The following is a 23,250-nucleotide window of genomic DNA, read 5'->3' as shown; positions in this document are numbered from 1 at the left end:
TCACCGATGCATCATGTCCTATTTCTGACCAAAAAAAAAAAAAAAAAAAAAAAAAAAAAGATTCTGAAGCCAGAAAAAGCTTTTCCTGAAGAAACAAAGTAAGCGACCCAGCCGAAAAACTGAGTCTCAATTTAAGCTCTACCAAATACGAAATTTAAAGTAACTTATTAGTTCATTACAGGCTTTGGTCTGGCAAACAGAAAACATGGCAGGACAAAGGAAAATGAGAATCAGAGATGCGGCCCAAGAGAATAAAAAGGAAATGCTAAGAATGAAAACACTGTAGTAAAGTGAACACATTGGATAGGTTCAACAGCCTGAATATGGGCAGCAAAGGAAAGAGATACTGATCGGAACATATGGCAGTGACGCTCCCCAGGCACAAATGTCACAAGGAAAAATTAAAAGTAAAACCCACAACCAAAGTATTTTAAAGATATTCTATGTTATTCCACTACTGGAAGAAGAAAGGAAGAAGAAATAATTTGAAGTAGGTATTGCTAAGGATTTTCCAAAATTAATGACAGTCATCCAGCCATAGAAGTAGGGCAAATAGGTTGTGTTATGGTGGCACACGTCTTTAATCCCAGCAGGTGGGAGGCAGAAGCAGGCAAATGTCTGTGAGTTCCAGGATAGCTAGAGCTGTTACACAGAGAAACCGTGTCTCGAAAATCAAAAGAATAAAAAGTAAAGTAGTAGGACGGATGACCAACTATCTGGATAAATAGCTAAACGTATCTGCTCGTGTGTCTGTGAAACTTAACACGAAAGGCAAATAGAAGCCATGGGGCGGAAAGCTGCTAGAGGCTAGAACTGAAATGCCTGCCTCCGAAGACCTGTGTGTGAGGGCTAAGTTCCCAGTTTGGCATTCACTGGAGGAAGAGACGCCTGGTTTGAGATACTTCAGTCCTGGTGGATGTTCCCTTGGGAGAGACAATGGTACCTACCCCCTACTTTCCCTTCTTAGCTCTGAGATGTACTTGACTCTGCTGTGTCCTTCCACCTTGCTGAGCTGCCACAGGCCCAGGGTAGCAGGGCTAATTGGTTGTGGATTAAACACCAGCAGTCATGGACCACAAGCAGTGACAGTACTCTCTCTCTTCCTTTTTAGTATCTACTTTTTAATTATTATTTATTTTTAATTTTTGATATTATAATATAATTACAACATTTTTTTCATTCCCTTCTCTCCAAACCCTCCTATGTACCCCTTGTTCTCTTTCAAATTCATGGCCTCTTTTTAATTATTATTACATGCATATATGTGTGTGTGTGTACATATATATGTATACATACACCTAAATACAGTCATTCTGTATAATGTTACTTATATGTATGTTCTCAGAGCCAACCATTTGGTATTGGATAACCAATTGGTGAGTTGTTCGCTGGGGAAGACTACGTCTCCCTTTCTCAGCATTCTTTAGTTTCCCAATGTTCTTTGTGTAAAGTTGGGGCCTTGTGTCCTTTCCACCATCCCTTTGGCATGTCTGTTGTCCTTGTTCAGCTCAGGTCTAGGCAGTCAAGTTGTGAGACTTTATGGATGTAGCTTCTGACGTTACTAGGAGATACAAACTCCTTGATGGTCTGCCCCTTACAATCGTCCCTACCCCTTTTCTACAGTGTTCCCTGAACTGTAGATGCAGGGATGCTTTGTAGATGTATCTGTCCATTGGGAATAGGCTCCACAAGTCTGTATATTGGTTGGTTGTGGTTTTCTGTGATGGTCTCCATCTGTTGCAAAGAGAAGTTTCCTTGATGAAGGGTAAAGACTACACTTACCTGTGGATTGAAGGCCAGTCTTTAGTTTCTTGTTAGGGATCACGCTGGCTTAATAAAGCAGTGCTTGTAGGCTCTTCTTCAAGACCCATGACTTCACCAGCCTGGGTAGTTAGCTAGGACCAAGTGATGTATGAGCCTCATTTGTATAGGCATTACGTATGTTCACTCTCAGTATGACTTGTCAGAATTTTGATAGTTTTTAAACTCATTATTAAAGTGCCTTTTTGATTTTTTTCATGATTTAAAGCCAGTACATTCTTGAAATACTAATGATTTATGTTTCTTTTAATTATTTTTAGCTCCTTTATAGATGAGAGGATTTGATTTCAGTCTTCCATTGTTTATAAAATCTTGTTGACTGTGTTTCTGTCCTGCCCAGTTCCCGCAGTCATTAAGTCCCAAAGAAATCACACAGAGGTCTACATTAATTATAAACTGATTGGCCCATTAGCTCAGGCTTCTTATTAACTCTTATAACATATTTAGCCTATTATTCTTGTCTGTGTTAGTCACATGACTCAGTACCTTTTTCAGTGGGCAATCACATCTTGCTTCTTCTGTGTACAGAGGGAATCTATAGACCAGAATTCTCCTGTTCTCATTGTCCCACCTCTACTTTCTATCTGGTTGTCCCACCTATACTTCCTGCCTGGCTACTGGCTAATCAGCGTTTATTTAAAATATAATTGACAGAATATAAACCATTGTCCCACACCAAAATCTGACTGTAAAAGTTTTTTATTATTTTTAAAGCTGGTTATTATTGATCTTTTTATGAACTGTAGTTTGTAGTAAATTTTTGTAAACAATTTTATCAGTCTTTGATTTTTTTTCCTTTGTAATTAATGCCTATTTTAGGTCTCCTGAATTTTCACTCTCCGTTCCTACCAGTCATTTCAGATACATGAATTAGTTTTCTGTAGTTTCTATAGTACAAGTAGAAACCATACTACTTGGACTTTACAAGATTGTAGCTGTTTCTAAATCTATAACCTCAACATGGAGTCTAGAAGGTCATATCTTTCTCAGAGAAAATGAGCAAATCTTGGTCATTTTGGTCAACAGTTTGGGTTGATAAATGTAAAATCTCTGAAACCTTAGTGAAGTATGTTAACACATTGGTTTCTTTTTGAAATAGGCACGTGGAAGTCCAGGTGTTTGGTGATCACCATGGCAACGCAGTGTACTTGTTCGAAAGAGACTGCAGTGTGCAGCGGCGCCATCAGAAGATCATTGAGGAGGCCCCAGCGGTAAGGAACCTGAAAGGAAATTTCGGGGTTCTCTGGAGTGCAAACCTTGTTCAGTCTTATTTTCATGTTTATAAAGACAACGTCTCTCATCCCTAGCATCTGACTAGTAATGCATTGCAAGACTTTGGTGCAAAGCTGAGGATCCATAGGGTTGGGGAGTGATGTGTGGATTACTGTTCTGGGATCAGACACAGGGGAGCCCTGCTCCTTGTGGACACAGTCCAGAAGGATCTACCTCGGTGCAAATATATGACCAAGAGTTAGCAACTGGGCAGTGATGTGAGTACACAGTTTAACCTGTAATTAATTAGGACTGATTGCATGAATAAAATGGAATGATCTGGTCAGTTGGACATCACTTTCATGGAGAAGACTCTTGTTTTAACCCCTGTTTCAGCATGTTCCCCAACTGTGTTAGTCATCTTCTTGCCCAACAGTTACACTGGAGGGAATGTAGTCTCTATTTGACAACTTCCCCTTAATACTGTTTCTGTCCCTTAGTTGGTTCAGGTTGCCAAGAGGGTCAAAGCCAGGGCTTCCTATTCTATTTCTGTGGAGCTCACAACTGCCATTGGTGAAACACCAGTGCTTTCTAGTTAACCAGCTCTTACCCTACTCAAAATAGAATTTTTGTTGCGGAATATATTATATATTTGAAGCACATGTCAACAACTTCAGGAAGGCTTAGTTTTTAAGCAGTGATTACTTGAATGTCTATGTGCAGAACCTTGTTGGAAACAGTGCCTGTAGAAGTAGATGGCATCAGATTCCGTTGGGCCCCCCTACAGGTTGTGAGCTGCTTGTTCTGGAAATCAGACTCTAACCCTCTGCAGGAGCAATACGTACTCCTAACTGCCGACCCATCTTTCCAGCTCAATCCTTGGTCATCTTCTATATAGTTATGAAGGTTGTTATGCAAACACCAGGATAAAGATATGTAATTGTACTGAGTAATATGTGTGGTTCATAGACATTATTAGCAGAAGCATTCAGTTTTGGTATATTGACAGACAGGTTGGTATATTAGCTTTTAATGCAGTTATTTAATATACACGATTATCTAATGTGCATTTTAATTGTTTTTGCATTCTGGTGGAAATGTATAGAGACCAAGTACTAGTGGGAATTATTTTTACTCTCTCCCTGTAGCCTGGTATTAATCCTGATGTAAGAAGAAGGCTGGGAGAGGCTGCAGTCAGGGCTGCTCAAGCTGTCAAGTACGTGGGAGCAGGTATGTCAAAACTTCCTCACAAAAATGATTTCATGTCAGGAGACAAGAAGGATATGCTTCAGGCTCCTAGATGTTTTTACCATATCTGCCGTAAGAAATACACTCTTAAGGAACAAACATTTCCTAACCAGTACTTTGCCTAATAGAAGTCTGGTACTTCTATTTCAAAATAAAATGAATAAATTGTGTTTCTCTTTCAAAATGATTAAGTTTTATTTTTAGAGTGTAGTTCCTATTTGTTTCTTTACAGAGCTGAGAACTTTGCCAGGGCCTCACATGTGCCAGGCAATATCTTTACTATGGCGATGCACCCAGAGTCTTTAAGAGCAATTTCAGGTCACAGCAAAGCTCAGTGATGGGCTGTAAGCTGTAAGATAAATTAAATCCTTTCCCAAGCTACATTTGAGCAAACTAGAGTATCAGTGCTGTGGATTGTCGACCACTTGTTATCCCATTGTTTCATTTGTTCATGGTTCATCTTGCATTCTGGCGATAGACCACAGAGCCTTGAGTGTGCCAGGCAGGTGCTGTACCAATGAACTACATCTTGTCCCTCATTGTTTGAATTTTTATTTCCCTCCTGAGTTATTTGCCATTTCTATATCTACTTTGATAAAGTTTCAGAGTCTTTCATCCATTTTTTTTTGCTGTTTTTAGTCTTTTTTATATTTGTTTTATAGATACTCCGTCTGTACTTGGCCTCTCACTTTATTCAGAAAATCTTTTGGAGAGTGTATGTTTTCAATTGTGATGAACTCTTACCTGTCAGCTCTCCCATGGGCTGTGCCTTTGGTGTGTGTGTGTAAATGTCATTGCTATACCCCAGTTTGCCTAGATATACCCCAGGTGATCTTGTATGTTATTTTCTAGGGCTGTGGTTTTGCAGTTTTCATTTAGACATATTATCTGTTTTGAATTAATGCTTATGAAGAATATACAATTTGTGTCTAGGTTCCTTGTTTTTTTTTTTTTTGGAATGTTTTTGTTCCTGTGTCAGCATCCCAACAAGTTATTTGTGAATATCAGTAAACTGACTCTAAAGTTTATATTAAGAGGCAAAGGACCCCAAATAGCCAACTCAGCAATATAGAGAGACTGCAATTATATTGCCTGTACCCTTTGCCATAGGTTAGTATATTTACGTGGTTCTGTGTTTAGGCTTGTTTTTCTAGTCCATTGGTTCATCTCCTCATTTTGCGATACCATACACTCTTGGTTTAACTTTAGCCTTTATAGCAAGTCTTAAAGTCGAGAACTGTTATTCCTTCATCTTTGCTATTTTCCTGTATTGTTAACTCAACAATTGATTTGGGTTTTTTACATTTTTTAAAGATTTATTTTTATATGCATGAATAGTTTGCCTGCATGTATGTGTGCACAGTGTGAGCGTGATGCTTGCAGAGGCCAGAAGATCATGTTAATCCTCTGGAGCTGGGGTTACAGGTGGCCATGGTCTGCCATGCGGGTCTTTTGTTGCGTATTTATTCTCTGTGTACGTGTGTGCCCTTCTTTGGTTTTTTTATTTTCCTTAGAAGTCTAACTGGGGTGAACTAGAAACCCTACCATGTTTGGATTTCCCTTTTCCCAGCCTCAGTCTTTTCCTTAGCTACTTGTCTGATTCCTTAGCTTGGCTTTGTGAGCATAGCTAAGCAGATAGTTGTACCTGTATTCTCACATGCACACAGGTGTGCCACAGCACACAGGAGATCAGGGGATGGCATTTGAAAGTCAGTTCTCTCTTCCACCATGGGATTGAACTAGGGTCGTCACACTTGGCAGCAAATCTTCTGAGCCATCTCTCCAGTCCTTTGTTGTAATATGTATTGTTTGACTCCTAATTTTTATTTTATTTTTTTTAAAAAGAAAACAAACTATCTTTTTTCACTTTGCATACTAATACCAGTCCCTACTCCCTCCCCTCTTCCCATTCCCACCACCTTCTCCCCTCCACAGCCCCCCATTCACTCCTCAGAGATAGTAAGGTACATTGCTTTGGGGAAATCCAAGGCTCTCCCTACTATATCTAGGCTGAGCCAGGTATCCATCCAAACAGAATGGGTTCCCCAAAAGCCAATACAAGCAGTAGGGATAAATCCTGGTGCCACCAGTGGTCCCCCCAGTCTGCCCCAGCCATACAACTGTCACCCACATTCAGAGGGTCTAGTTTGGTCCTATGCTGGTTCCTTTCCTGTCCAGCTGGAGTTGGTGAGCTCCCATTAGCTCAGGCACATTGTCTGAGTGGGTGTGCCCATCATGGTCTTGACCTCTTTGCTCATATTCTCATTCCTCCCACTCTTCAGCTGGACTTTGGGACCTCAGTCCTGTGCCTGCCTCTGTGCCTGCGGGTCTCTGCCTCTGTTTCCATCATTTGCTGGATGAAGGTTCTGTGGTGACATTTCAGATATTCGTCAGTCTGACTACAGGGCAAGGCCAGTTTGAGCACTCTCTCCACTATTGTTTATAGAGTCTTAGCTGGGGTTTTTTGACATCTATAACTGGATAGATGCTCGCCCAGTCCCACTGGGCCAGTTTCTTTCTTACCTGCCGGGACCTACAGCCACTTATAGAATAATCACTCAGAGGCTAATATATTAAATATAATTGTTTGGTCAATGGCTTAGGTCTCTTACTGGCTAGCTCTAACTATAAATTAACCCATTTCTAATAGTTTGTATTTTATCATGAGGCTCATGGCTTCCCAATAATGTTCCGACCTCTTTCTCCTTTGGTGGCTACGTGGCATCTCCTTGAGTTTGCCTACACTTTCTCTGTGTCTTTGTTTGGACTTCCTGCCTAGCTTTACTTTGTTAAGCCATTAGCCAGAACAGCTTTATTCATCAACCAACAAAAGCAACACATATACAGAAGGACATCCCACATCAACGTCTGTTACTGGATTATTGAATTAATTTGATATTCTTTCTTCCTTCCTTTTTTTTTAATTTTTTTTTATTGAGAAAAGGAGAAAAAAAAAAACAAGTTTCCACCTCCTCCCAGCCTCCCATTTCCCTCCCCCTCCTCCCACCCTTCTCCCCCTCCCCCCACTCCTTTCCCCCTCCCTCTCCAGTCCAAAGAGCAGTCAGGGTTTTCTGCCCTGTGGAAAGTCCTAGGTCCTCCCCCCTCCGTCCATATCTAGGAAGGTGAACAATCAAACTGGCTAGGCTCCCACAAAGCCAGCACATTAAGCAGGATCAAAACCCCGTGCCATTGTCCTTTGCGAAATCCATAAGCACTGTCTCACTGTCTCTGCTACATCCATTCATTTTAATTGTATTTTCATTTAACATAAAATAAAAAGTTTTCTTTAGTTTTCAGGTGTATTTCTGATGTGTGTGTGTGTGTGTGTGTGTGTGTGTGTGTGTCTGTGTGTATCTCACTTTGGCTTGGTCATCAGTTGGGGCCTTGGTGTATGATCAATCCCTTGTTAAGTAAAGTATTGCTGAGCATGATGGTCACCATCGTTGTCAATTTGACAGGACCTAGAGTCACCAGAGAGACGAGCTGGCTGTGCCTATGGAGTATTGTTACTTGAGGTGGGAGGATCCATGTCAGTGCACCAGCGTTCATTGCTCTCTTCTTCCTGCCTCTGGACAAAATACAACAGTCTTGTCACCGTACCTTACTGCCATGACAGACTGTCCCCTGAGCCCTGAGCCCAAATAAACCCTTTGATGGTTTGATGAAGGATTTTGTCACAACAAGAAGGAAAGTAATGAACACATCAAGATTCAGGGACAACTATGTCATGGTTGGGTTGAGGCACAGTTTGTTAAAACTGGGCTGGGATATAGCTCTGTATCATAATATCCATTCATCATACTTAAGGCACCAGGGTATAACTTTCACCATTGAGAAAGAAGAAAACAATAGTAACAGCAACAATGTATTACATCCAGATACAGAAACACTGCAACAACTAATTAAAAACTTTTACTAGCACAATATTAGTAACAAAAGAGGAATAACAAAAGAATAATAAAGTAAAATATTTGAAAGGGAATGAAAAATGTAGGAAAAGTTTATTTTTGGAACAAGGTCTCACTATGTAGCTCTGACTGGCCTGGAGCTTACTGTGTTGTCATGGTTTGAAAGAAAATGACACCTAGAGGGAGTGGCACTATTAGGAGGTGTGGCTTTGTTGGAGGAAGTGTGTCACTGTGGAGGCGGGCTTTGAGGTCCCGTATATGCTCTAGCCATACCCAGTGAGACAGCCCACTTCCTATTGCCTGTGAGTCAGATGCAGAACTCTCACCTCCCTTCTGCCACCATGTCTGCCTGCATGCTGACTTGCTTCTCACAGGATGATAACTAAGCCTCTGAACTGTGAGCCACCACAATTAAATGCTTTCCTTTAAGAGTTGTCATGGTGTTTCTCCACAGTAATAGAAACCATAACTAGGACAGAAGTAGACCAGGCTAATCTCCAACTCACAGAAATCTGCCGCCCCTGCCTCCCAGGTTCTGGGATTAAAGGTATACAAGGCTAGAAAACAAAATTTTAGAATTTAGAAATTTGTGCTAACTGAAAAAATATAGAGAAAGAAGATCAAATTAAGTATAAACACTGTAGATGTGTGTTAGCCTTGGCCTAATCCTTAACATCCCAGAGAGTAGGAAAGAAAATAATAAAAGGGAAATAAGCAGGAATGATCCAGTTAAAACATTTTAGAGGCAAAATTACACGCTAAGAAAGAAAGGGTGCACAGAACTAAAGCCTCCGCAGGCCCCGGCAGGCTGTGGCGTGAGGGTCTGTCTGCATCACAGAACACTGAGTTCTTACCACACAGGCCACAGCCACCTTCTCTCTCCAGGGTTTCTCTCCCACACTGCTGACCTTGGCATTTCAAGGAATAGCAGTGCAGGGATGGATGGAGGCATCAAGAGCTGGAGTTCCAGTTGAGGTCAGGACCGTGACAGTAACTGTGATGCTAAAGCCCAGAATGCAGTGTTGCTGACCTCCAGAACCTGGGTTTCACCACCTATAGAGGTTGGTTTCTTAATAACTATGCCGTAAGAGAATATTCTCCATGTGTGTACATGTAGCACACATCGCATGTCTTTGTTCATATTTAATATAATTTAAATGCCAAACTAAACAGGATGCCATCGTTTCTTTCCCTGGTACTGTGATGGAACCTAACAAAAGTTACTTAAGAGAGGATTCATTCTGGCTCACACTCAAGAGTACTGTGCACTGTGGCCCAGAAGTTACAGGAGCAGGAGTCCAGCTGGTCACTGTAAATACACAAACAGGAAGCAGACAGTGATGAATGCATGCTGCCAGGCAGTTCCCTTTCTTTGCTTACGTGGTCTAGGATGCCAGGCATGGATGCTGCCACATTAATCATAGCCATTAATCATAGCCAAGCTAATGCCCACAGGCATACCCAGAGGCCCTGTCTCCCTGGTGATTCTAGATTCTTTCAGGTAAGCAGTGAGGGGGAGGAGAATTTACACACACACACACACACACACACACACACACACTTATTCTAATAAGATTCCCAAGTGATCAGCTGAGAAATCAGAAGTAAAGTAAATGGTTTTGGCCTTTGCTGAGCAGATCTTTTAGTGACCTCTGGGGAGAGCACAGGCCCTTTCTTGAGTTTTACTCACTACCACCTCCCCCTGCCAATCACAGACTGATGTACAAAGTGGTCTAGTTGGTGATCAGTCATATTATCTCTGTTCATCTTAAGGCAGAGCTGACCTGTCTGGCTCCTTTGAGGGTTTGAATGAGACTGTCTCCCATAGGCTCAGATGTTTGGTTTCTAGTCAGCGGTACTATTTGACTAGAAAATGTGGCCTTGCTGGAGGAAGTGTGTCACGGAGGGCAGGCTTTCAAGTGTCCAGGCCTTGGGCCATTCCATGTGCACTCCGTGTTTCACGCCCTCAGCTTCCTGCTCCAGTTGCCCTCCGATGAGCCCTTTCTTTGTAAGGTCCTTGGTCATGGTGTTTTATCGTAATTGGTACAGATGGGGTGGGGGACTCCATGCCAGGGTGGGATTGGGTCAGTCAGCTGTGCCTGATGGGGAGTGAGGGCTGAGCGGGGTTTCACCAGAGCTCTCCCCCAGCTCTGATATAACAAACGCAGCTCCCACTTTTATCCTGCCTCTCTCCCCACCTTTGTTCCCTTCCAATCCAGACCAGCTTTCCCCAGCACAGAGCTCTCGGCAATTTCCCTTCTGAATCGGTCCCCTGTTCTCAAGGTAGCCCTGAAGACTGTGTCCAGTGTATGTACACACCCCTTGCTGTGGGTTCCTTCATACAGAAAGATGTTAGAACCTTCGACTCTTAAGCCAGGAAACTCAGACGAGATATTCTCAAGACAGCCTTAGTGATACCGCGCTGCGGAATTTTCCCATCTTCTGCCACCCTATGTCTCAAGTGTGTGGAGGCTGCCTTCCCTCCCTGTGCTGAGGCCTGTGTGACTCTGCTTTCTTGGTCTGCCCTTCACTCTCCACCTCCACCCTACCCCCAGACGCACTTGGCGAGTTTGCCTGAAGCGCTTTCTCTCAGCCTTGGCCCTCCGAATCTTCTGGGTTTTGTCAAGTTATCTGTTCACAACTAAACTTCATGACCTTCCCAGAGTCACAGCTCCAAGAATATCTGCTCCCTGGTTGTTTTGGTTCTATTCCCTAGAGAAGTGGGAGATTATGATCTGTTTCTTAAAAATTGTTAACATGGCCATTCTAGGTGACTAGTCATTGCGAGGTTGAGAATGTATTCTGTTGTGGTCCATCGACAGCAATGTAGTTGGTTGATGGTGCAGTTGAGCTAAGTATATCCGTACTGATTACTGCCGCCTAACCCGATAGAATACTATCATTTCCAACAGCTGTCACCAAGTCATCTATTTCTCTTTGTTCTCAGTGTTTGCCTCATGTGTTTTACAGAATTGACCTTCTTATCATGTTTATATTATCATCTTTATGTTATTGTTTATCCATGATAACAGTCTGTGTCTGAAATAGCTACTTCTCTCTTTATTGTTTATATGAAGTATCTTTCTTCTATACTTTTCATTTAAATCAGTTAAGTCTTTAAAATTGAGTTTCTTGTAGGCAATAGACAGTTGGGGTCTAATTTCTTTTCTTTTTTTGATTTTCGAGTTAGGGTTTCTCTGTAGCTTTTGGTTCTTGTCCTGGAACTAGCTCTGTAGACCAGACTGGCCTCGAACTCACAGAGATCCGCCTGCCTCTGCCTCCCGAGTGCTGGGATTAAAGGTGTGCACCACCACCGCCCAGCAGAGTCTATTTTTGAATCTTACACAATTTCTGTTTTATTTGGTATGGGACTATAGAAATTTAAATTGGTATTGCTGTAGTTCAAATGTCTACCATGCTTGTCATTGTCTCCCATTTGTTCCCTCTGTTCTTCATTTTTACTTTTGTCTGTTCCTCATTTTCTTCCATACATATATTTTTCCTGCTCAGTTCTGTCACTTTCATGGTTTTACTTGAGCATTTTATATGAGTCCCATTTTTCCATTAACACATCAATTAGTAGCCCCAAAACTCATAACATGCATTCAGATTAATCCCAATCCACTCTCAGACGACAGCCTCGGGCCAGTGAGAGGCACTTGGCATGCACATCTGACCATCTGAGTATGGTCCCCAGAACCGACCACCGGAAGTTGTCCTCTGACCTCCCCGTGTGCGCCACGGCATGTGTGTGCCCCCGCTCATAGACACACACAGTGATAGACACACACAATGATAGACACACACAATGATAGACACACACAATGATAGACACACACAATGACAGACACACACACATGTCCTCTGACCTCCCCGTGTGCGCCATGGCATGTATGTGCCCCTACTCATAGACACACACAAATAAAGTTTGAAAACTTTTAAAAAACTATTATCATTTCATGTCATAAGTACAGGTACTTTATAATAATATATCTCTAATATTTCTTTATCCCTTCTGTTATTGCTGTCATGCTCTTTATTTTTATATAAGCACATATATGGAGAAATACATAATCACATTCACTGTTTCTGTTATTTTAAACTGTTCATTAAATCAACTAGCAAACAATTAAAGCAAAATTAGTTCATTCTACTTTTCCTATTTATTTTCTGATGGTCTTCCTTTACATAGACACATATTTCTTGCAAATCTGGCATAATGATTGCATTCATTTGACAAAAATCAGCTCACCTGTACTTAAGATAATTATTGTATGAAATTAAGCCTAATAACCTGAGGGATGTTTGTTGACCATGCACTAGGGTCTGGGGCTCATTCCCAGAACTGCTAAGAATAAACTTGGGGAAGTATTGTAGATCTTGATAGATTACCAGTAGACTTGGAGTGGCCTGCAGCTTAGATACTGAGAAGTTAAAAAGGCTTCCAGTGTGTCCCTAGCAAGGACTTTTCTAACCGGGAGTAAGGGACAGTATTGAAGACTGAATTTAGGCCCAGTGCATTGGAGGTAAACGACCTACCATGCAGCTACAGCCCTGTTCCTCACGAGGACTTTAAGTGGAAACCACGGAAATCGGGGGGGAGGGGGGGGTTAGGCCTTATCCAGAGTTCACGGCACGAGGCTCCTGGGGTAGGTATGTGGGACAGTAACTCATAGTCCAAACACATTCTCATTACTACAGCAGATAAGACTGGCGCATAATTTGGGCTCAGCATTTGCTCAGAATTCCAAAAATATTTTCTATTGCTACATTTCATAAAGTTCTCTATTTTAAAGTAAGACTCATTTGTGCTGCAAAATATGGCATTTTCCTCATGAAATACAAATCCTATTCCATGAATGAAGTCGGCAGCAGTAAAACTCAGTGTGCTACATTGTAGAAAATCTTTTTAATGAATTTTTAAATTATATTTTTATTTTTCTGTGTGTGTGGGTGTTTTGCCTGTGTGTGTGCCGGTGTATCTTTCCCGTGGAGGCCAGAAGAATGCATCAGATGTCAGTTGGTCCCCGAGTGGGTGCTGGGAACTGAGCCTGCGGGAGGCCTAGTGCTCTTCGCTGCTCAGCTCTTTCCAGCTCCCGTCCTAGGAATCTTGATTTGCTGCTGCCTCTGAACCGCTGACGTGTGACAACTGCATCTTCCCCGCTAGGAACTGTGGAGTTCATTATGGACGCAGAGCACAATTTTTATTTCATGGAGATGAACACAAGGCTGCAAGTGGAGCATCCTGTCACCGAAATGATCACCGGAACTGACTTGGTGGAGTGGCAGTTCAGGGTGAGGTTTGCCTAGTGACGCAGTCTTGGGCTATGGGTGGAGCTCAGTGGTAGAGTTGTTGCCTAGCGTGAGTGATGCCTGGGCTCAGTCCCAGCACTGCCTTGAATAAGGTCAGTGTTGAGAATACATTATGTTGTGAACTACTTTTATGCTACTTAGGGTATCGCTCACCTTTGGGGTTGGGATAAGGACAGGAAAATGTAAGATTAAAAGAAAAAAAAAACTGGCCGGGCAGTGGTGGTGCACACCTTTAATCCTAGGAGGCAGAGGTTGACATTCTCTGAGTTCAAGGCCAGCCTGATCTATAGAGCAAGTTCGGGGCAGCCGTGACTGCACAGAGAAACCCTGTCTTGAAAAGGAAACAAACTGCATGTGAGGCTGCAATGTTATTGGCACTGTGGGAACACAGATTCCAAATGATCAGTTCCCTTCATCTTAGGTAACTGACCCCATAGGCCCTGGGCTGCAGGCAGGTGAGCTGTGTCATTCTATCTTGTCCCGATCCTGTGGCCAAGCCTCGTGGTCTACCTAAGGTCACAACATTCTGGGCCACGCCACTGTTAGAGGTGAGACGTGCTAGCCGAGATGAAATGACCTAGGGAGCTGGGAATGAAGAGCGAGGGGCAAGGTCTTCTAGCAACAGAGTGATCCGTGTAGAAAGTTCATTTGCAGACTGCTGTCAGCCCATGAGTAGGGGTGCATTTGTAGTGGCCAATCACAGCCAGTGTTCAGTGTTGTAGTCTTTGGCACTGCTGATGTATCTACTACACACCGAACACACACACCATACACACACTAGATCTATATGTAAAAATATGAAAGTATTTAATATGAATATTCTTAATTTCTGTGTGATTCTTGGTTCATTTTATGTACTGAGTCTAAGTTATTTTTTTCCATACTTTGATGATGAACTCATGACATTTGGATAACTTTGTCTTTTCAAAACTTCTGTGGACAATATTGTCATGTTTCTTTGGTGAGTGATTGGTGGTTCAGATTGAGCCAAAAGATTCTTAGGGACCTTGGAAGCTAGAGAAAACCAGGCGTACTGAGCTACTAAACATTAATAGTGTCAGATAAAACTAGCAAGTGTGTTTGTTTCTAGAATCAAGAAGAGGGATTTTTTTCCCCCTGAAGCAATAACCAAGTGATCCCGTGGGCTCCTTGCAGCTGAAGACAAAGAATTGTAGTTATTTAAAGTATTGTGAGGGGTTGCTGGCGTTGCAAAGTTCTCAGGCATAAACTTTGTAGGTGACAGCATCATGTTGCACCGTCAAAATGCTGGACACCTGACAGAACTTCTAAATCGTGGAGGAATTGTGTTCCTAAGCCTATAGGAATGAGAAAGAAAACCAGGGATGTTTTTATTTCTTTTCTTTTTTTAAAAAAATATATTTATTTATTTAATATACAATATTCTGTCTGTGTGAATGCCTGCAGGCCAGAAGAGGGCACCAGACCCCATTACAGATGGTTGTGAACCACCATGTGGTTGCTGGGAATTGAACTCAGGACCTTTGGAAGAGCAGGCAATGCTCTTAACCTCTGAGCAATCTCTCCAGCCCATGTTTTTATTTCTGAATCTCAGGAAATTGCAGGAGCTTCTGAAAAGGAAACTAGCTTTAATCATCCAAGGACACACTGCAGAAATGAAGGAACTGGGGCCTCACGTGGGCACGAGGTGCCCTGGAATCACGCACATGAAAAGTGGGGACCCTGACAGTTGATGCGCCAAGGATTCGAGCTTCAGTCCTGCCTCTAGAACCAAAGACTTCTTAAAATGAGGGTTCAGTGGGGGTTCAGTGGCTCTCGCAGCTGAGATGGGGTTCCAGTGCAGGACCAGCAGGGCTCAGGATACTAAGGAAATCAAGGCTTTCGGATGCTTCGCGTCTCTCTGAGAGGGAAAATGGCACAGAACTCCCAGCCTGAAGGTGTAGCTAGGGCCACTCTCTTGAACTCAGATGAAAGCCAGTCACCTCAGAAAAAAGGGGGGCAGTAAAGATAAGCCAGTTTGAAAGTGGTCGTATAATAAGAAATCAGATTATATCCTAGAACATAGGAGTCTGCTGGTGACTCTAACATTCATTTTCATGAGGAGCACTGTTTTGTTACCAGATTGCCGCAGGAGAGAAGATCCCCTTGAGCCAGGAAGAAATCCCTCTGCGGGGCCATGCCTTTGAGGCTAGAATATATGCAGAGGACCCTGACAATAACTTCATGCCAGGGGCCGGACCGCTGGTTCACCTGTCCACCCCTCAGGCAGACATGTCTACAAGGATTGAAACTGGAGTACGGCAAGGTACCCTTAAATGAGATCAAAGCATCAGTCTAATTGAACTCGCAATCAGTTACTTTTCTCTCGGGTGAGGCCAGACTATGGTGCCCAGACGGGGCTCAAACTCCTGCCTTTGCCTGCCAATAAGCTAGAATAATGTATCTCACCATAATACCCAGATTAGACTGCATTATCATTGCGTGTCTGTGTGTATTGTTGTTGCTGTTTTACATTTTATTTAATTATCTTGTGGGGTTTGGTGTACGTGTGCATGTGGAGGCCCCAGCACAACATATAGGAATGGTTTCTCTTACCTTGGGAGCTGAGAGTGGAAACAGGTTTCACATGAGGGAGTCCGGCTTTGCCTTGACCTCTAAAGAGAAAAATGAAAGGAAGATAGACCTGAGAAAACCAGGTGGTGTCACTGAATCACGTGATAAAGCCTGGTACTCTCCGCAGCTAATCCTAAGGACAAGATGGGCAAGTTTTTAAGTCCATCTAAGCCTTGGTTTGTGGGGGAAAATAAAACGGCTTAGGGCACCTGCCGCTCAGGGTTGGTGAGCGTGTGCCTGAAGTGGCAGGACATCCTGCTCTGCCTGCTTCATCCCTCAGGGCTGTGACATTGGCAGGTGACAGTGTCTCTCGATTCTAGGAGATGAGGTCTCGGTGCATTATGACCCCATGATCGCAAAGCTCGTGGTATGGGCTGAAGATCGCCCTTCGGCCCTGTCGAAACTGAGGTACAGCCTTCATCAGTACAACGTGAGTGAGCTGAGGCCAATGCCGACATCCCTTGTGTCCCCAGAGGCTCTCGTTATCAGACACAAAACAGTTCCTCCCGGGGCTAGGCCCCAAGGCCGGGTGTAGGTTTGAGTGCACTTTGTTGAAGTCAGGAGGGAAAGGATTGCAGAGATAAACCGTTCACGTCAGTACACAGACTAGTGAAATCATAGTTGTCCGTCAATCCGGCCAGCTGTATGAGTGAGTGCAGTCAGTTTTCTTAAAAAAATTTATTCTTCGTTTTCATCCATTCGACAGTTTTTTTTCCTGTATCACACTAATTTCCTTTTTAAATTATTTTACTTTTTAAACAATCTTTTTTCCTTTAAATACCAATCGCAGTTCCCTCTCCCTCCCTTTTCCCCTCCCTCCACCTTTCCCCCACCCCACTCCCCATCCATTCCTCAGAGGGAAGTGAGGTCTTCCATGGGGAGTCAGCAAAGTTGATCATATCACTTTGAGGCAGGACCAAGGCCCTCCTCCCTGTATCTAGGCTGAGCAAGGTATTCTTCAATAGAGAATGGGCTCCAAAAAACCAGTTTACAATAGAGATCAAAACTGGTTCCACTGCCAGTGGCCCCACAAACTGCCCAAGCCAAACAACTGTCACCCACATTCAGAGGGTCTAGTTCAGTCCTATGCTGATTCCCCTGCTGTCAGTCCAGAGTCAGATGTTTCTGTGGGTTTCCCCCTCATAATCTTGACCCCTTTGTTCATATTATCGCTCCTCCCTCTCTACGACTGGACTCCAGGAGCTCGGCCCAGGCCTGTGGATCTCTGCATCTGCATCCATCAGGTACTGGATGAAGGTTTTATCCTGACAGTTAAGGCAGTCATCAGTCTGACGACAGGGGAAGGCCAGTTCAGGCACCCTCTCCACTATTGCCTAGATTCTTAGCTGGGGTCGTCCTTGTAAATTCCCGGGGAATTTCCCTAGTGCCAGGTATCTCACTAACCCCATAATGGCTCCCTCTATCAAGATATCTCTTTCCTTGCTCTTCCTCTCTGTTCTTCCCCCAACTTGAACTTCCAATTCCTCATGTTCTCCTCCCCTCTCCGCTTCTTCCCTCCCCCGTCTCTTTCCCCTCTCCCTGTCCTGCCATCACATTAATTTTCTTGGTGCAGAAATCCCAAACACCTTAATTTCCCTTCATAGAAGGATTTATAACACATGATTTAAAATTATTGTGTTATTAACCTGCGTCAATTTCTGTGGTTCTCAGCACTGTGGTTCTACTTGCAATGTCTTCAGAGCCCCCATGTGGGGACATGCTCCTACCTCCTCTGTATAGCGTCTTTATCTGCTGACTCCTCAGCCCTGCTTACTTCCTGACTCTATTTCTAGTTGTCCCATTTAGAAAAGGACACTTTGATGTTCTCTGTCATCTTGGCCAGCCTCAGTCTCTGACACAGCCTTTAAAGGCAGGGGCTGCATCTGTTTTGCCTCTCCCTGTCCCCAGAGCCTGTGTCAGATCCTGGCACCTAAAACTGCTCAGTAAAAGAAATAAGGAATGGATGATTGAGGGAATGCATTCATGGACCCAGAGCCATGGTTACCTTTTTCTTTAGTCCCTTTATGTATCTGGGTGTTTGTTTGTTTGTTGTTGAGAAGCGGTAAACTAGGGTTGCTGTTATTCCTTTTTATAAATTTTTATACCCATGAGTAAACTTTGAATTTAGTACTGGAAGGAAGCTCTTTCCAGACTATTATTCTAGTTTCCCCTCCAGTACACACTCGCGCCTGAATTTGTAGTCATCCTATTCTGTGGAATGTTCAAAACAACAACTCCCATCTCTTGAAAATGCATTTCGTGTCTGTTTTAAAACATTCATCATTTTCCTAACCTGAGTCAGTTAAATGTTTAACCCGAGCCAATCAGACACCCCTGCTGCACCACGTCCTACATCTTGTTTCTCTTCTTTAGTTGGATTTTGAAGTGTGAGTCCAGATGTGCAGTGATAAATCTGGGGACAGTGACACCTTATTGGGTCACCGAGCAGATGCTTTTCTGAATATGTTGCTTTCTATATTCAGCAGGACCCGGGTTTGCTTCTCTCCCTAGATTGTCGGCTTGCGCACCAATGTGGACTTCCTGCTCCGGCTGTCTGGCCACCCAGAGTTCGAAGCTGGAAATGTACACACTGACTTCATCCCTCAACACCACAAGACACTGCTGCCCACTCACAGCGTCATAGCCAACGAGGCCGTGTGCCAGGCAGCTCTGGGGCTCATCCTCAAAGAGAAAGCTATGACCAGCGCTTTCAAACTGCACACCCAAGGTACAGAGCACACCTCTTCCCTCCCTGTGTCCTCTGAACCAGCAGGCACGTGCTTCTCTTTCTGTGTTTCATTCTTGCCTTTTCTGCTGCCAGTGAGTGATCCAATTACTGCAGATGTTTTTCAGTGTGGAAAAGAACTCTCCATATACCCCAAGTGCACACATAAGCACTGTTGAGTGCAGTGGATGTAGCTCAACTAATGCCCGTTTAACACTGTGGAAACTGGTACCAAATGCCAGTTCTTTCTGTCTATTGTGAGCCCTGGTGACTTTACGCATCCACCACCCCTTGTGGCTTGCGTCATTGTGCCCACCGCACCTACAGCAGTACCCATGTGCCTACCGTACCTGCAGCAGTACCTGTGTGCCCACCGCACCTACGGCAGTGCCCGTGTGCCCACCGCACCTACGGCAGTGCCCGTGTGCCCACCGCACCTACGGCAGTGCCCGTGTGCCCACCGCACCTACGGCAGTGCCCGTGTGCCCACCGCACCTACGGCAGTGCCCGTGTGCCCACCGCACCTACGGCAGTGCCCGTGTGCCCACAGTACCTACGGCAGTGCCCGTGTGCCCACCGCACCTACGGCAGTGCCCGGGTGCCCACCATATGTACGGCAGTGCCCGTGTGCCCACCATATGTACGGCAGTGCCCGTGTGCCCGCCTCACCTACGGCAGTGCCCGTGTGCCCGCCGCACCTATGGCAGTGCCCGTGTGCCCGCCGCACCTATAGCACTGCCCTTGTTGCCCGGCGTCTAGGCCACAAGAGACTCAGAGTCCTTTCTGCTAGCCATGTTTCATTACTGTTTTTTTTCCTCTGTCCTGTAATTCATTTTCTGTCCGGATAGAGATTTGGGTCCTTGAGGCTGTCAGAGAATGCACTGTGGAAGGGTCTGTTCTGGTTACCACACAGGCTTTCTTCCTCCAGCATGCTGTAGGTGCTTGCCCAACTTCTTCCTGGCAACTGCTTACCTCACAGGCCAGCATATTATAGCCTCAGTCAGCTCTCCATTGAAAGGTTCCCCCCACCAAAAAAGTAATACAAAGTCTGCATTCTCAAACTTGCCTCCCCCCAACCCCAGTATTTACTCAGGATGTTAAACATTGAATTAAACGTAATTATAATGGTAAAAATAAAACAGTACCATTCCCCAAGGGGCAGCAGCAGGCAAGGAGCCAGGAGGGGCTAGCCGTGAAGTTGGTGATAGACCTAGGAGGGTCAGCCAGTCCCATGAGGAGCGGGTGAGAGACAGAGACCCATAGTCACACCATGCAGAGAAAGTGGGTATTTACTTAGTTGGTTATAGAAGGGAAGGGGAAAGGAGAGAGGGAGGGAGAAGGGGGGGAGAGAGAGAGAGAGAAACAGATGAGGGGAGAGGAGAGGAGAGAAGGTACCTCTTCGGGAGAGATGAAAGGAAGCAGAAGGAAGATCTGCTTGCCTTGGGGGAAGGGGAGGGGAGTGGGCGGGGCTTGTCTCTTAAAGGAACAGGACAGACTGGCCTCAAACTCAGATCCACCTGCCTCTGCCTCCCGAATGCTGAGATTAAAGGTGTGCGGCGCCACTACCGCATGGCAGATTAAACATAATTTTAAGTCTATTTGTCTTTTATTGTTAGAATTATTATATTAAATGTTTGTGTTTAGTTTATTTGTGTTTTATGTATATGGGTGTTTTGCCTGTATCTGGGTCTGTGCTCCATATGCATGCAGTACTCATCAGGGCCAGAAGAGGGCATCAGATACCCTAGGACCAGACTTAATGGATGTAAACCTCCCTTTATCTGGGAATCAAGCCTGGGCCCTGTGGAAGAGCAGCAGCTGCTGTTAACCACTAAGACATTTCTTTAGCCCCAGGGTCATTCTATGTTCCTGCCTACTGTAGTATTGTTGTTAGCATCTTTGATTTTAGATTGTTTTTTTCAAGATCATTGTATTGAAAGCTTAAAGAATACAACTGTATCTTTAGATTTGTTTGCTCTGTTTCCACTTTGTTCCCTTACTCTTTAAATTTATAAGTGTTGCAGTCGCAGGCTCCACGCTAGAAGGCTTCAGTTAAGTTCCAGCCTCTGGGTGTGTCCAGCAGAGCAAGTCCACCTCAGCACATAGTGCTGGGCCAGTGACACGGAGACCCAGAGCACGGGTAGAGACCGGGGCAGGGCGAGGGCTGGCTTACAGACACTCAGATTCACCCACAGAAGCTGGGACTTTTCATAGTAAGTCCCTGAGCTATAAATCAGGGTATCTTCCTTAAATTTAAAATAGTCAAGAGCTGAGCTGCCAATTGAGGACCCAGGGTTTATCTTCGCTTTTGTAGAGTATGCATTTTTGGGGGCTCGATACTTGTAATTTTGTTGTTGCGTTTTAAATTTTTTCTAGATCAATTCTCTCCGTTTTCATTCAGCAGTGGGAGAAGACTGAATATCTCTTACACCAGAAACATGACTCTGAGAGCCGGTAAAACTGGTGAGTAGCGTTCCATCACGAGAGAATGCAGTGTAGAAACACAGCACCTTAAACCAAAACCGCCTCCAGCCTGGTCACGCTCAGTCAGCTCTTGGAGTTGATTGGCTCAGGGTCACTGGTTAATGGTGTACATTTTCTCCTCATTTCTGTGCTGTTAAGTGTTCTGAAAATATTCTGTAAGACATACTTAGCAAACAACTGAAGCAGAATATGACAAAGTATTCTGAGGAGCCCGGGGCATGGCCTGAGGCACGGGTTCTGAGGAGCCCGGGGCAAAGCCTCAGGCATGGGTTCTGAGGAGCCCGGGGCATGGCCTCAGGCACGGGTTCTGAGGAGCCCGGGGCATGACCTGAGGCATGGGTTCTGAGGAGCCCGGGGCATGGCCTCAGGCACGGGTTCTGAGGAGCCCGGGGCATGGCCTCAGGCATGGGTTCTGAGGAGCCCGGGGCAAGGCCTTTCTCCTTGGCTCTTTGTTCTCTGCATTGCTTGCAGGTTTTCTACTCTAAGAATACTGCTTTTAGATAAGAAAACAGTGGTCACCCATTGCTCAGGCCATGCCTTGAGATCCACGTGGAATCGGTCGCCAGAGCTGTCACTTAGTGTGTGTCTCATCACATGAGCGCCTGTCTTCACAGCAATTAATAAGGAACTAAGGTGTCACTGCTCATGTTCGGATGCTGAAGCTAAAGCTGGGAAAGCCAGCCAGGGCACGGTATTAAGATGCCCGCTCTTTTGATACCGACTCCATGGTTTTTCTTTCTTTTTTTTTTTTTTTTTTGGTTTTTCGAGATACTTTTTATTTGGGTAGTTTTGTTTTTGTTTTTAATTTTTTAACTGTACTACTTAGGGAAGACTCAAAGTAAAGACTAGCTCACTTTAAAGTTAGAAGCTGGTGGCTCCTAAGGCAGAAAGTGGTTAATAAATCATGACCAGGCAGGATACAGAGGGTCATAATCCTGTAACAGCCAGTGACCGTCCCTTCTGCTACAGGATAGTCAGCATGAGAAGCCAGGGTAGGCGAAGTAGGCTAGATAGAGGACGTGAGATAGCCATGAGCTATGGCAGCTCGCTGAAAAAGCAGGCCTTCTAGTTGGAGTAGCTCCCTGCCCACAGTCCAGTAGTCTTCTCTGAGTAGAGCATGACCTTTTGACTCTAGATATCACAGCCCTCACTATTGTGTGGGAAACAGAGTGACTGCATTGTGGTATCATGCCACCCTCAGCCTAGATGGATGCTGCTAGAACCACACTGGCTGATCTCCAGCCTCCACAAAGGAAGTTTGCAGGCACGCCTCTACTCCGTAGCATAACTGGTTGCCTGTGCGTCCTGGGCGGGGTAACTCATATCACCCTGTAAAGCAGCCTCCAGAATCTGAGCATGTCTTATTAGCAACTCCTGCATGCTGAATGCATGCAGCCGTCAGAAAAATTGCAGTGGCCTTTGCAAACTAAATTAAACAGACAAATCCCATGGTCTACTGTAACTCAGAAGATGCAACTGTGCTATTTGGCGTGGGTCTTCATTAAACCACTGAGGGGTATTTTGAATCGTGCTGAGTTTTATTCAAATTAAAAATGTTTTAAGTTACAAATGAGTAAGTATGTAACTGGAAAGCCAGCATGATTGCTGTTCCACAAAGACAGTCTGATTCCGACGGCAGTTCACTGCAAGTGTTCTCAGGAGTCTTCAGAAACTGCTGATGAGCAGTGACTAGGAGAGTATGCCAGGCAGGAAGCCCCAACATACTTACAAGTCTAAAGGAAAACCAGTTTTCAGTTTTCTTAATGAAAATGAGCAAGTGTTTCAATAGTTTTGTTCATGACTTGAATTTTTATATATTATCTTGTTGCTATTGGCCGTGTTCCACAGAACCCCATGTTGGTTCTCAGTAGTAATAATAATAGCTCAAATTTATTGAATGTTCTCAGATACAGTGTTACACATTTCCCAGAGACTATCTCATTTGCA

The 23,250-nt window shown here is 44.2% G+C and overlaps 1 protein-coding gene across 1 annotated transcript in view; it reads left to right on the top strand.

Annotated features, from left to right (window-relative positions):
- Mccc1 (methylcrotonyl-CoA carboxylase subunit 1) overlaps nt 1–23,250 on the top strand; it is a 47,835-nt gene that overhangs the window by 14,247 nt on the left and 10,338 nt on the right. The window contains exons 8-14 of the mRNA XM_041659494.1: nt 2,921–3,032; nt 4,182–4,263; nt 13,357–13,484; nt 15,603–15,786; nt 16,415–16,524; nt 18,606–18,822; nt 21,196–21,282. Of these exons, the coding sequence (XP_041515428.1) occupies nt 2,921–3,032; nt 4,182–4,263; nt 13,357–13,484; nt 15,603–15,786; nt 16,415–16,524; nt 18,606–18,822; nt 21,196–21,282 (920 nt within the window). The remainder of the gene's footprint in view (nt 1–2,920; nt 3,033–4,181; nt 4,264–13,356; nt 13,485–15,602; nt 15,787–16,414; nt 16,525–18,605; nt 18,823–21,195; nt 21,283–23,250) is intronic.

This window comes from Microtus oregoni, unplaced genomic scaffold, assembly GCF_018167655.1.
Source record: "Microtus oregoni isolate MIOR12 unplaced genomic scaffold, Mior012 000010F_ref0000083, whole genome shotgun sequence".
NCBI classification, from domain to species: domain Eukaryota; kingdom Metazoa; phylum Chordata; class Mammalia; order Rodentia; family Cricetidae; genus Microtus; species Microtus oregoni.
This window is presented reverse-complemented; position numbering and strand designations above follow the sequence as displayed.